At 38.8% G+C, this 13855-nt stretch overlaps 2 protein-coding genes across 3 annotated transcripts in view; one reads left to right on the top strand and one right to left on the bottom strand.

The window, feature by feature from the left end:
* Positions 1-2632: 2632 nt before the first annotated feature.
* cldn10b (claudin 10b) lies at positions 2633-7949 on the bottom strand. 2 transcript variants are annotated; one of them, XM_036139247.1, is made up of 5 exons: positions 7602-7949; positions 3936-4097; positions 3769-3850; positions 3586-3690; positions 2633-3438 (listed from the first exon to the last, which is right to left on the bottom strand). In XM_036139247.1, the coding sequence occupies exons 1-5, from the start codon at positions 7813-7815 to the stop codon at positions 3282-3284; spliced, it is 720 nt and encodes a 239-aa protein (XP_035995140.1). In that variant the 5' UTR covers positions 7816-7949; the 3' UTR covers positions 2633-3281. The 2 variants fall into 2 exon arrangements, with proteins under 2 accessions (XP_035995140.1, XP_035995139.1); XM_036139246.1 differs by lacking the exon at positions 7602-7949 and adding an exon at positions 4727-5091.
* Positions 7950-10516: 2567 nt separating this feature from the next.
* The window catches only part of LOC105933605 (multidrug resistance-associated protein 4), a 101491-nt gene continuing 98152 nt past the window's right edge, over positions 10517-13855 (top strand). The window contains exons 1-2 of the mRNA XM_036139248.1: positions 10517-10770; positions 12788-12898. Of these exons, the coding sequence (XP_035995141.1) occupies positions 10697-10770; positions 12788-12898 (185 nt within the window). The 5' untranslated portion in view covers positions 10517-10696. The remainder of the gene's footprint in view (positions 10771-12787; positions 12899-13855) is intronic.

Here is a 13855-nt window from a genome sequence, read left to right as displayed (position 1 = left end):
AATTTAAAACTTGCTCCTCAAGTTGTTGTAATTTGTGTATCTCACTGTGCCCTTTTAACATTGTTCCTTCTTTTTCCTCATATTTTTCCACATTTTTACAAATGCTATGTTGGAAAAATATGTAAATATATGAAGGAGTTATTACTAAATAACTGGCTAACCATAGTAGTAAAGTTAAGCATTCTTTTACTAAAGAATAAGCATTTTCTTTAATGAAATTCAGCACTTCATAAATTGAGATGTGTTTTTTTTTTTTAAAGTTTGATCTTTTAAGGTTTAGATTTTAATAAATGAAACCAGACTGTTTTCTGAAAAATATTTTTTCACAAAAGGAAAATATTTTAATTTATACGGTTTTACCAAAAGTTAATTGACAAAGCACTACTTCACGACAAACATCTCAAGGTGCATTTTAAAAGGAACAGGTCCGTTTCAGGTCCAAATTTAATTTATAGTTATAAAAAAATCCTGTTGAATACAATGAAATCACAGAGTTCATGTTTATGTTAATAATAAATATTTTTCAAACTCTAGGATCCCTTGTGGAGTACCACAAGGTTCAGTCCTTAGGCCAGTTCTCTTTACTATATATATGCTTCCAATTGGCAAAATTATCAGACAGCATGGGATTAATTTTCGCTGTTTGCTGATGACACTCAGCTATATTTTTCCATAAATCCTGATGAATCCAATCAGTTACTTCGACTACAGGCATGTCTTGATGACAACAAAAGCTGGATGACTTTAAATTTCCTGCACTTAAATTCTGACAAGACCGAAATTGTAATCTTTGGACCAGAGTCCTCAAAAAATAAGCTTCTTAATTAATCACTTAATCTGGATGGCATTAACTTGGCCTCTGGTAATAAAGTAAAAAATCTTGGTGTTATTTTTGACCAAGACATTTCATTTAAATCCCATATTCAACAGGTTTCCAGAGTTTCCTTTTTTCATCTCAGGAATATCGGCAAAATTAGAAACATTCTGTCCAGGAGTGATGCTGAAAAACTAGTTCATGCATTTATTACTTCAAGGCTGGACTATTGTAATTCTTGACTATCAGGAAGTCCACAAAATGCCATTTGAAGTCTTCAGCTGATCCAAAATGCTGCAGCAAGAGTTTTAATGAAAATTAACAAGAAGGATCATATTTCTCCTATTTTAGCTTCCCTTCATTGGCTTCCTGTTAAATCAAGAATATAATTTAAAATTCTCCTTCTAACGTATAAAGCCCTTAATAATCAAACTCCATCATATATCAGAGCTCTGATTACCCCGTATGTTCCTAACAGAGCACTTCGCTCTCAGACTGCAGGTCTGCTGGTGGTTCCTAGAGTCTCTAAAAGTAGAATGGGAGGCAGATCCTTTAGCTATCAGGCTCCTCTCCTGTGGAACCAACTCCCAGTTTTGGTCCGTGAGGCAGACACCCTATCTATTTTTAAGACTAATCTTAAAACTTTCCTTTTTGACAAAGCTTATAGTTAGAGTGGCTCATGTTACCCTGAACTATCTCTATAGTTATGCTGCTATAGGCTTAGGCTACTGGAGGACATCAGGGTCTATTTCTCTCACTCTACTGAGTTCTCCTACTGTTCTCCAATTTGCATTGCTTGTTATTTCATCTTTTAACTTTTTGTTCTGTCATTTTTTTCCTTCATAGTAGGTACACTTGGTCTGGCGATCATCCGCTATTACCATATAACATAGAACAGATTACTGGAACAATGTGTGCTTCTGTGCTTTTTTTGTCTGTCTTTGTTGTGTCTCTTCTCTGTATTCTCTAACCCCCAGTCGGTCGAGGCAGATGACCGTTCATACTGAACCTGGTTCTGATGGAGGTTTTTCCTTCCAGTTAATGGGGAGTTTTCCTCTCCACTGTCGCTTAATGCATGCTCAGTTTGAGGGATTGCTGCAAAGCCATGGACAATGCAGACGGCTGTCCACTGTGTCTCTACGCTCTTTCAGGAGGAGTTGATGCTGCTTGTCGGGATTTAATGCAATCTACTGGGTTTCCTTAGAATGGAAACTTTTTGACCAATCTGTATGATTTGATTGAATTTGACTTTGGAAAGTGCCTTGAGATGATATGTATCATGAACTGGTGCTATATAAATAAAATTAAATTGAATTCAAAAAGTTGGAATCTGATTTGATTCCAAATAAAAAAAAGACAAAAATTCACAAAACATTGGATGAAAGGGTGAGGATCCTGTCAGTTTCATGTCCTTTCAGCTTATATATATATATATATATATATATATATATATATATATATATATATATATATATATATATATATATATATATATATATATATGCACACACATTTGTCTATAAAATGTTAATATTTTTATATTAACATGTTAATATTTCATGGTAATTTTCCCCTCGATCAAAATATAATGGATGACAAAAAGTAATCACATATGAACATTAAAAACAAGCTAACATTATATCAGTATCTACGCTGACTGGGGTTTGAACCTGGTTCTGACAGCAGGTGCTGTTTCTCTGTCTGTGCTCTATGCCTACAGTATGTGTGGCTGGCACTGCCAGGAAAGTCCAAGCTTTTAAAGCGTTGCATCAAGCTGCAGACATGATGGAAACAAAACCCAAAGAACTCAGAACAATGTCAGATCTCATTGAGTTTTATTCATTTTCATGAAATCACAACCAAAAATAATCACCACTTTTTTCACATTTTGCAGTATTTTTCTTTTCTTTCTTTTTTTTCCCCCTCCGTGATGTCGAAGCATTACAACAAACTCAATTGCTGCCTCGTGTCTCATGTTACAGTTTCCAAATTTGCCTTCATGGATTGATAGGAAAATGGGTGAGATACAGTGTTAGTTGCAAGCAACAAAACTAAAATGGAAATAAATGTAACAACATCTCTAAAACAGTTCCATACAACAACAAAAATACAAGAAATAAAACAAAGGAACTGGGGAATTATTTGTGACAAGGTTTGATCAGACCGGCTCATTCCTGCACCACTGTTTTCTTGTTTTTTATATTTAAAACATATAAAAGGGCAAAAACAAGAGAGCAATGAGTAAACCATATCAGAAAACCTTTAAAGTCATGTACCTCGAAGAAAAACCCGACAATTTTTAAAACTACTGTAAAAAAGCTGGTGAGCCACAAATCTGAATCAGTAACCTACCTCTGCTTCTGTTAGATTTGGCCCAACGCTGCTGCTGCTGCATCTAACACGCTGAGGGTAAAACTCTTAAAAACCAACAACGTCTTTAGGTGAAAGGGATTTGCGTTTACCTCCCTTACACGTATACATTTTTATCAAAGTGCTGCATCCTGGAGGAGTTGCTGTTATCTGCAGCCGGCCTTTCGTTTACAGACTTCGTCTGCCCCCTCGTGTAGGCGGTGATATGGGAATGCGACGCCGCGCCTGTGTAGATATAGTTTGCCTGACTGTGGCTGCAAAGAGAAATAAAACAGTTTCATCTCTATCACTCAAACTCCTACAGGGCTTTACGAACATGAATCACATAGATTTGGTTTAGAAAAAATATTCAAATGCAAAATGCAAACAGAAAGAAAAAAAAAACCGTTGCCCATACTAACGTTCTTGAAAAAGAATCTGTGAGTGAGAAGCAGAAGATGCTGCCTCCCAGAATACAGAGGATGGCACCTGCCCAGCCGATGAAGAGCGCAGCTCCGAGCTCATACCTGGAAACGCACAAAAACGCTTTGAGATAATGTCTCCCAATTGTCTCGGTTTGACGAATGTTCAACTGTAAAACTCACTTCTGAGACATAAACATTGGGTCAAAAAACTCTGTTGTTATCCGGTGTGCATAGAGAGAGCAGGCCGAAAGCGAGCAGACCCCTGAGAAGAAGACCAAGAAGAAGAACCGAGTGATTAAACGGCTTTGAGAGAAATGTTGCAGCTCACGCTGGTTGCCTCTACTTACCACTGAGAATAAAATTGACACCAGCAAAGCAGGCGATCCTGGCTTTATTTCTGTCACTTCCTCCCACCTTGGTGCATTTCATCCCAACAAGGGCGAAAACGGAGCCGAACAAACCCGAGCAGATGGATGCGATCATCAGTCCCCTGCACGCCTGGAGGTAACCTGCAAAACAAAAGCAGAGCAGACTTCTCCGTCACCTACGGAGCCTTCTGTCGACATCTGGTGGTTTTACCTCTTCTCGCTAAAACACGACAAGGTCACGGAGCTCCTGACCTTCTGAACTATTCGCACACGAATCAAGAAGAACAATTTCTCACAGGAGACCATTATTGGCGCCAGGTACTTTGCTGCGTTGCGGCGACTTTGTTGATATGAAATCTGTCACTAGGATCAGCTTTTGAGGCAAAGATTACCTCTAAAGTCAACCCTTTAAAGTAGTCACCCATGTCCAAAACTGCCACAAGGCACGTTGTAAATCTCCTTTATGGCTTTCAAGCTCCAAGAACAAAGGCTAAACATTGACATATTTGGGGGTAAATGAGTGTTCCATTGGAAACTTTCCTTGGGCGTCACAATATCTTTTGGTCTATGTTGGTAATGAACTTGAACTTGAATTGTACGACTAAGCGGCGAAAAAGAAAACTAGCTGATGTTTGAACATCTGTCAAGCGCTAGGAAGAAGAAGATTGAATAAACATTTAAACCGTGCATGAATCAAGTTAAAACAGTTAAACATACAAGCATTTACAACAACTAAGAGATCGTCTTAAGAAAAATAAGAAAGCGCTGACCATCCAGTGCCAGCATGGACTGAAAGTCTCTGCAGTTGGAGATCCCTGTTGAATCGGTCACACACTGCTTCCACAGATTGGCCCAGAAGGTAGACGTGGTGATGACAGATCCGTCGTTTGAGGAGACCTTCCAGTAGTCTGTCGACAAGGTGGAAGACTCCAGTACCCAGCCCGAGGTGGCTAGAACAAGGGCCACGATCTCCTGGAACATGCCGCTCATGCTGCAGGGACTCCTTCGCACCGCCCGCCGTTAATTCAGTCGGCCGGGGCAGAAATTGATTAATGGTTCGCTGGCTGGGAAAACTTTTTCGAAAAAGCTATCTTTGCTCTGCCAGGGTTTCTACGGAGGACTGTGAGCACTTGATAGTTAATGTATTGTGGACAGTTTTATTCTGAGGGGAGGAGTTTGGACTGAAACATCAACAGGTGGCCAATGGTCAGCCGTCTTGCGCGGCTACAGAGAGTCAGGGCTGCGCTGATTGGTGTTGAAACTGCAGAAAGCAGACGGTTCCTGATGAAAGTTAGATACTCAAGCTCAGCGCGGGTCCAGCTTATGTTCAGCTAGATGTTTGTGAAAAAGCTTTAAAGCAAGAAGCACGAGTCCCATCAAGAAGAACGACTGGATCTGGGCAGCCGTGAAAGGGCTCCTTGCATCATGTCGAACTTGAACAATGTTTTTCTTCAAGAGAACATAAATGTCACCTTCCCTCTATCACCTTGCAGAATGACTTATGATTAATGCTCAACCTCAGCTTCCTCTTAGACCCAAAATAGCAAGTTTTAGATGAATTATTAACAGTGTGTCGCTATTTATTCATCGCAAGCAGAGGAATTATACGTTCATTTCAAAGAAACGAGGTGTCGAGAACATTAGCAATGCTTCCAACATAACAGAAAAAAAGATGTTTAATGCCAAACAACAGATTTATCCTGTTTTATGGATGTGAGCCACAGCACCATCTTGTGGCTTGATGCTATAAGTAACATCTGATTTACCACTGAGTTTTGTATATATTGCTCAGCTTCTTCAGGGCAATGCTTTTAACAGGCAATATTTTAGAGGCTGCATTAGACTTGAGGGGCAGAGGTTCTTAGCAGGACAACAACCCTACAGCCAGAGCTACAAAGAGCAATATAACAGGGCATACGGGTCAGTAAAAAAAAGGCTGTGGAGAAATTTAGAGTGGGGTTAGTTTAAAAAACAAAAATCTAAGTTTGGAGATTTCATGGATCACTGTTCAACCCATCAATTGAAAAGTAAGCTTATTGCAAAACCATCCATCTAAAATCAAAGGACCATCAAGGAGAGCATTAATTATAGAAGCAGCCAAGAGGCCCATGTTAATTCTGAAGGAGCTGCAGAGAACCACAGTTATGTTGGAGGCATCTGTTGACAGGACAACTATTAATGATGCTCTCCACAAATCTGACCCTTACAGATGAGTAAAGAAAGAAGAAAAGTCCTAATTGCATGGAACCATTAAAATCACCAGTTGTCCCGTGTTGCCATGTGGAAGAAGGTGCTCTGGTCAGATGAGACCAGAACCGGACTTTTTTGGGGGCACAAGACTAAATGGATCTGATTACATTCACACATCACACTTTTTGTGTTTTTAATTGTAAAAAATACAGAAAAAAAATGTTTTTCTCGTTTCGTTTTTTTTGATTTTGTATTTTCAGAAATTACACAGAAGTTTGTGGTTTGAATGTGACAAAATGTGAACAAGTTCAGTTGCTGTGAATGCTGTTAGCTAAGCTCTGCAACTCTGTAAGACTGAAGAAGCTCAAAGAAAAGCCCGGTGACACAAGATCTGTGTAGAGATACCGATCTGAAAACCAGCTCTACAGATAAAATGTGATGTTTATTGTTTGAAATAAGTGTGGCTAAATCCTATATGTGCTTTCTTGCATCAACCAAAACTTTAACACAGAACCATTGATTTATATAACCAAAAAAACTCTGCTGTTTTAGTCCAGCCAGCATTTTGCTTTTATTGATGTCTAAGCAATAATACTTAAATATAGACTAATGCACTTCATTTATCTGCATTTTATTTACGTGTTTTTGTCTTAATTCAACTTTTTGAGCTAAAACGTTGAACTAATGTAACAAGTTTACAAAAGCAAATGCTGCAAGTGCCTAAATTAAGGCGCCAATGTCATTTGCTTAACTTTTTAGTTTTTACTGTTGTCTCATAACGCAAGCTAAATGTTGCTTAATTTCTGCCCAGACTCATCGTTTGATATGTCTAACGCAAAAACAAATGAAACAAAAACACATTCACTACGTTTAAAATGCAAACTTCCAGCTGGAGAAAAAAAGATAAAAAAAATCAACCACTTTATTTTGCTGTCTTGACTTCTTCCAGTTTTCAAATGAGCTTGATGCATGTTTGAAATCCCAAGGCTGTGCAGTTTTGGAGACGTTTTAAAAAGAAAGCAAAGATGAAGGATGTTTTTTTTCATTTGGGAAAAATTTACTAATAAACACACAGCATGAAACTCAGCCAGACAACAAGCCTTCAGGAAACAATGACACTCGTCCAGATGTTAAATGTACGGCTTGTTTTTGCCCCTCAAAAAAACACAACTTAATAATATTCAATATAACTGCTTCACGTTTATGAAGTCAAAAATCCCCCAATCTGTTAAACTGGACTTCTGTGTTATGCGCTGTTGTATCATTCTTTAAACTTTGACAACATTTTCAACAACAGATTTTAATAAACATTTGAAGTTCTGAACACATTTGCATCTGACAGGATTCCCAGCATAGCCACAGAGTTTATTTTGCATACTATTCAGCAACGCAGGTCTTTAACAGAGTTAAACATGGAAAGCTGACCCCGTATCTAACGGCTGTGCACGAGCTTACCTTCGAGCTGTAAGATGGTATGATGAGGTCTGCAGTGCAGCGCTCCAATGGCGTTCCCGGCACAGTTGTTCCACAGACCCTGGAGCACCCAGGTGGCTGTGATGACCGAGGAGGCCCTACTTGTGGCCCTCCACTCATTGGACACGGTGGCGGCGATGTTGGAGCAGAGCCCGGCCAGGCCGCTGAGGAAAGCCAGAATTTGCCAGCCCGTCATTTGATAGCTTTAATTATATGCTATGTCTTTGTCTATATCAAGATATAAAGAAGAAATAAAAATGTCCACAGGCGGGCAAAATTACACTGTGGACATGTGTTTCACAAAGATGATTAACAGACGGGATATCTTGACCGCTCACCCGGTGAGGGACGGACACGCATGTCCCACGGTGAAAGAGTAAAAGGAAGGATGAGCTGGCGGGTTAGGCATTACATTTTTCAAAGGGAGGAAAAGAGAGAATCCTGCGTTCGCGTGTTCATGTTCTCGTCTCGGATGATGTCAAGTATCACATTAACATAAAAAAAATAAAGAAGTAATCATTAATCCTAAAAAACACAGGAGACAAACAGGTGACAAAGTCCAGTTACTGGTTCATCTATTTTAGCGCACAGTATTTAGCAACCGGGAGACTAATGATTACCGGCTCATGTGTGAACACGTATGTTATCGTTCATGTTGCCTTTTCTCTCTGAGGAGAAGCGTCAGAAGCAGAAGATTTATGTCAAAATGGCTCAAAATGCTCACAAGATCTGAAAAAGCCTGAGTGTTTTAATTTGAAAACCCTATCTCACCAGTGAACATCCATCCATCCATCCATCCATCCATCCATCCGTTGTTTTAACCGACTCATTCTTGCAGGGTTGTAGGTTAGGGTATCACTCTCCTGCAGGCACAGATTGTAGTCTTTTTTTCTGTAAGTGTCCAACAAGTGCGGCAGGATTTGTTTTCCTACTGACAGATTAGTTCACCATATCTGGGTTAAAGAAAATGCATACACTGTACATCTCAAGACTAGGACCCCCCCCCCCCCCCCATTCTTAAGCAACTAGCTCAAGCACCACTAGACTGTAAGGAGAGTGTATGCAAAAATGTATCTTAATGTCTTGTTCAATTGAATTTAGGTCTGGACTTTAGGTCTGGACTTTGACTAGACCATTTTAATAGATGATTATGTTCTGATCTAAACCTAGCCACGGTATATCTGGCTGTATGTTCAGAGTTGTTGTCTGGTTAGACGGTGAATCTCTGCTCCAATCTCGTCTTTTGACGCTTCTAACTGATTCTCCTCCAAGATTGCCCTGAAGCTTCCCATCAACTATCACCAGCTTCCCTGTCCCTGCTGGAGAAAACGGTCCCCACAGGATGATGCAACCACCACTATTAAGGCTCCAAAACTCTGATTGCATTGTCATCCCAACATCAGCGAGTGCACAGTATTCATATCACAAGGAACTGTTTGGAGTGCAATAATTGTTGGCTAATATACTCCAAGTGTTATAAAATTACCTTTGCATTCTTTTTGTCCTGGAGGACAGAAACTCAAGGTAGCAGATGCTCACAATGGCCACAAATGACATTGTTGAAAACGCTAAAGGTCATAGAGTGATGGGAGCACAGATGAGAAAGAGAGGAAAGACATATATATGAATTGATGTCATCATCATAATATTTGCCAGTATTATTGCCATTGAAAGGTTTTAAAATATCATGCATTCCAAACCATTATGTTTCACTCTGGGGATGGTGGACTTAGACTCAGGTGCAGAGCAACCTTTCTGCCAAACCTAACATTTTCCATATGACCCAAAAAGTTAAATTTTGCTCTGATTTAACCAGATCTCCCTCTTCCACATGTTTGCTGTGTCTGCTACATGGCATGGCGTCAAGCTGCAAAGAGGACCTCTTATGTGTTCACTTCAAGAGTGGCTTTCTATTCGCCTCTCTTCCACAAAGGCGATGTCGGTGGAGTGCACGACTAATAGTTGTCCCGGCAGCCCTAATAATAAAGTTTGTATTATTTAGATAAATTAATAAATATACACTACCGGTCAAAAGTGTGGACCCACCTTTGTCATTCAGTGGCTTTTTCCTTATTTGTCTAACTTTCTGCATTGCAGATAAATTGTGAAGACATCAATACTATGACTTAAAAGTATATACCAATATGTGTCAAACACAAAATTGTGAAATACCTCAAAACATCTTCTATCTTTTAGCTTCTTCTAAATAGCCATTTAGTAATTTTTGTTCCAAAATAACCCTCTATGTTTTCCAGAAGGTCACAAAGTGTTTTTATCATGTACTGAGAAGAATGGTTTGGGCATTTCGACCTGGAATCGTCTTCAACAGGAACTGAAACTGTCAGACAGAATTTACCTGGGCGATTCAACTTTCTATTACCCTTCTACCTGGAATCATCTTCAACAGGAACTGAAACTGTCAGATTTTTTTAGTTGTTTTATTATTATAATTTTTTTTATCTTGCAATAAAATCAGATTGTTCTTGCTCTTGTTCTAAAAGCTTGTGTTTTTTTTGTTAATTATTTATTATTTCAAAGGTTGTGACATTGTATTTTAGTAATTTTGTTCTGTGAGGTGGTAAATATGTACCAAGATTGAACTCGTGTCTCAATAATAATTGGATTATTATTGGGGTTTTAAATTCGTTTTTTTTTTTACTATAATTTAACTAGTGCTGCATCTCATAACTTAAGATAATTTAATTAATAAATTACCGCATGTCTGTCCACGATTTCATTCATCACATCTGATCAGTTCTTAAATGTAAGTAATTATTTGGCGATAAATGAGAGCTTGCCTCACGACGTGGACCCTGGGGGAATGATGCACGTTTGAATCAGCCAATCCTGTCGTGGTGGGCGGGGCCACGCAGCGCGTCTCCTAGTGCGTGGCCGCGCCGGGACACCGGCTGCCAATCTCCTGCAGTAATCCTGCCCTGAATGTCACCGGGGCCTATTCTGACACATAGAGGAGTTTATAACAGGTGTTGTCGCTGTGTTTCCATCTATTTAGACCTCTCTGGGACACAGCCTGCAGAAGCAGCCTGCAGGGTTTGCTTTTATTTGTTGGGACAATCATGGAACCCCTGGAGAAGGAGAAGGAGGATAATCCGTCAGCCAGAGCTAATCTTCTCTCCAAGATTTTCTTCTGGTAAGAAAAACTGCCCGCTCCCATTTACAGTTTAGCGTGACATGAACTGAAAAGAGGGCTTTACTGTGTGCATGGTCAGCGGACAGTGAAGAGAGCCTTTTCCTGGATGTGATAAGGGGTAGCTGCAGAAAATCCCATTAAGGAGAAAGTGCTGCTTTATAGCATTAAAACAATACTCCACACTCTCATTTCAGGAGGGAAACACGCAAAAAGTTTATATGCACGGTTAAAAAAAACATTTTTGACCTAACTTCACTTTTTTCATTAACAATATTTCATAAGAGATTTATACCATTTATAATGAATCCTGCTTATAATTATATTATCCTAATATATATATATATATATATATATATATATATATATATATATATATATATATATATATATATATATATATATATATATATATACACGCAGAAGTGTGTCAGAAGTCTCCATGATAAGTGTTGTCCCAATAGGGCAGTCAGTAAGGAAGGAGGTGGGAAAAGTAGCCTGTATGCACCTTCCCGTGGCTAGTATTTTCTAGGAACCCCGCAAAGTCCCTTACTGGCGCTAAGAATCCTTAAGGTATCCCACAATCCTTTGCGTGCTATGACGTAAAGCACACACCCCTCACGGACATCAACAAAAATGTCCGGAGAGCAGAGAGCGCGCACTTTGTACTTCATTTTCAGAAGGCTGTAGGCCCGGATTTGACTCGCATCATCCATGTGCGTTTTATGCTCAGGTATAACATCCTGGCTGATGTCTTGAAGTGCTGCTCCAGTATTTCCACATATTATAATTTTTTTTTGAAATTACAAAACACAATGCTGCAACCACCACACTTTACAGCTGGGAGAGTGTTCTCAGGCTTGAAGGCTTATCCTTTTCCCCCGCAAAATGTAATGATGGTCATTATCGTCAAGAACTTCACTTAGTTCAATTAGACCAGAGGACATGTACCCATAAATGAAAAATGTAGGCCCTGAGTAGCTCTGAAAAACTGTAATGCAGCTTTTTCACTGCTTTATCACTGCATTATAAACATCCATAACTATCAAAAGGAGCCTTACTGTAAAGTGTACACCATGACGTAAAGAAGAATATTACATGAATTATGTTTACAAAAGCTTATTGAGCTTACAAGGTTGTACTATAGTGTGAAATATTCAGTTTAGCAACTCTAGATGAAATATATAGAATTTGAAATGTTTTAACCAAATATAGATTTGGCTCACTCTTTGGCAAGAAAACGGACAGGTTTGTCTTTTTCTCGCCCTTTATAAATGCATAATAAAAACTTGTTAACGATTTATAAAGTGTTTGCAGATTAAATTATAATATGTCTACAAACCATTTGGAAACCTCTATAAAGGCAGCCTTATTGTAAAGTCGTTCTTTATTTTCTTTCCCATACATCCCCTTACAATTGCCCAACATGTAAAATGATTTATCCTCTATTTACCGCAGTTGCCTCAACAGGCTGGAATAGTCCGTTTATAAGAGACTCATTCGGCCGAATCCTTTGGGCGTCTGTGACAGTCGATTTAATGTGAATTTATTTTTCACATTAACAATAAAAAAAATTGTGAGTTAGATTCCAGCCAGTGATGTTTTATCCCCAGTTCGATGGATTGATGATCACATGAAATTTTCTCTAAACGTACATTTTAAAACTTTACAATTTAGATTGCTCCTTTGCTGTTGATTGATGGGTATGTGGCGTGTCTGGCTAGCCACCAGCCACATTATGTTTAAGGAAATGTTTATGCATGTACGCTGCTTGGCCAGTAGGCAATAAATATTTGAAGTGATGCACAAGAGCTCAAAGTGCCTTAAATGCAAAACCACCATCAACACACATGTAGAAGAAAGCAGCAATCTGCTGTGGCTACAATTATGTATGAAAGCGATGCAATAATAACTATTTTGTCTTCAAACTTTGCACATTTAATTGGCCAGTTATATAATTAGTTTATTTTTTCTTAGCATTGGTAACTACTGAACTTGCTGTCGTATATTTCATCCTTAGCTGGCTGAACCCCTTATTCAGAGTTGGGTACAAGAGGAGGCTGGAGGAAGCGGACATGTACAGAGTTCTTCCAGAGGATGCATCTGAGCGACTTGGAGAGGAACTACAGCGGTAACTGACTGACTGACTTTTGTTAAGTTAGTGTAAAAGTGCTCAGTTTTCTTCATCAGGACTGTAAAGCTGTTGGAACTAGATGTCCAAATTCACCGTATTATAGCCATCTTTAAAGTTGAAGTGGAAGAAAAAGTTTCATTATCAAAGTATGTTAGAATTCATTAAATTTAGGCACTTTGGTTACTTGAATTTAAATAAAAATGTGCTGTTTTCATTTTAAGATGGACGTGTTGTTGCTCAGACTTACAACAATACATGCAGTCTCCATTTGCCTCCCTGTGACCCTGTTCTGCATGGAACCCTCCCACGTACTCAAGTCAATTTCTACACCAACAAGACATTTTCTTTGGTATTTTTCTGCAGAAAAAAAATTAATTCTGTAAGAAATGGCAGAGGATAACTAAGAACAGGCTCACAATTAATCCAATCCAGCTTCATTTGTGAATCCCTTCACATACAGAATGTCAGAATTTGTAGCATTAAAATCACATATGTCATTTAACATACACAAACATTTAATACTAGAATACTAAATTTAAGAACACATTCCCAGCCATCAAGAATCGTTATTGTCACTATGTGACCATAATGAAGTTTTGGTGAGCCATGTAATAAAAACAGAAAAACACGAGAGAGATTTGTCTGGTTTTACAACCATTGCAGCCCCTCTGCTCTGTCGGCTTCAGCCAAACATTTAAGACCTTCTCATCTCCCTTTACCTTCATTTTATGTCTTTTTCAATGCTTCCATAAGTGCAGAAACCCACTTCTTGTTCTTTGTTTCTAAAATACTTAGCTCTGATACAAACTAGCCTCTATTTCTTTTTAAAACGTCACAATCCTCCATATCCAGAGACTCCCTGTGTATGTATCCTGGTTGAAAGACCCAAACAAAAGTAAACTATATCAGATTTGGATCCTGGACACCCTTCTGGAGGCCATTGCAACATTAGGG

The sequence above is a fragment of the Fundulus heteroclitus genome, chromosome 7, assembly GCF_011125445.2.
Source record: "Fundulus heteroclitus isolate FHET01 chromosome 7, MU-UCD_Fhet_4.1, whole genome shotgun sequence".
NCBI lineage: Eukaryota > Metazoa > Chordata > Actinopteri > Cyprinodontiformes > Fundulidae > Fundulus > Fundulus heteroclitus.
This window is presented reverse-complemented; position numbering and strand designations above follow the sequence as displayed.

Coding starts and splice junctions, on each gene's coding strand:
- cldn10b (XM_036139246.1), bottom strand. CDS start 4,946: ATGAGCGGCATGTTCCAGGAGATCGTGGCCCTTGTTCTAGCCACCTCG. Junction 4,098..4,726: donor GTCCATGCTGGCACTGGATG/GTCAGCGCTTTC, acceptor TTTGTTTTGCAG/GTTACCTCCAGGCGTGCAGG. Junction 3,439..3,585: donor ACAGATTCTTTTTCAAGAAC/GTTAGTATGGGC, acceptor TTCTCTTTGCAG/CCACAGTCAGGCAAACTATA.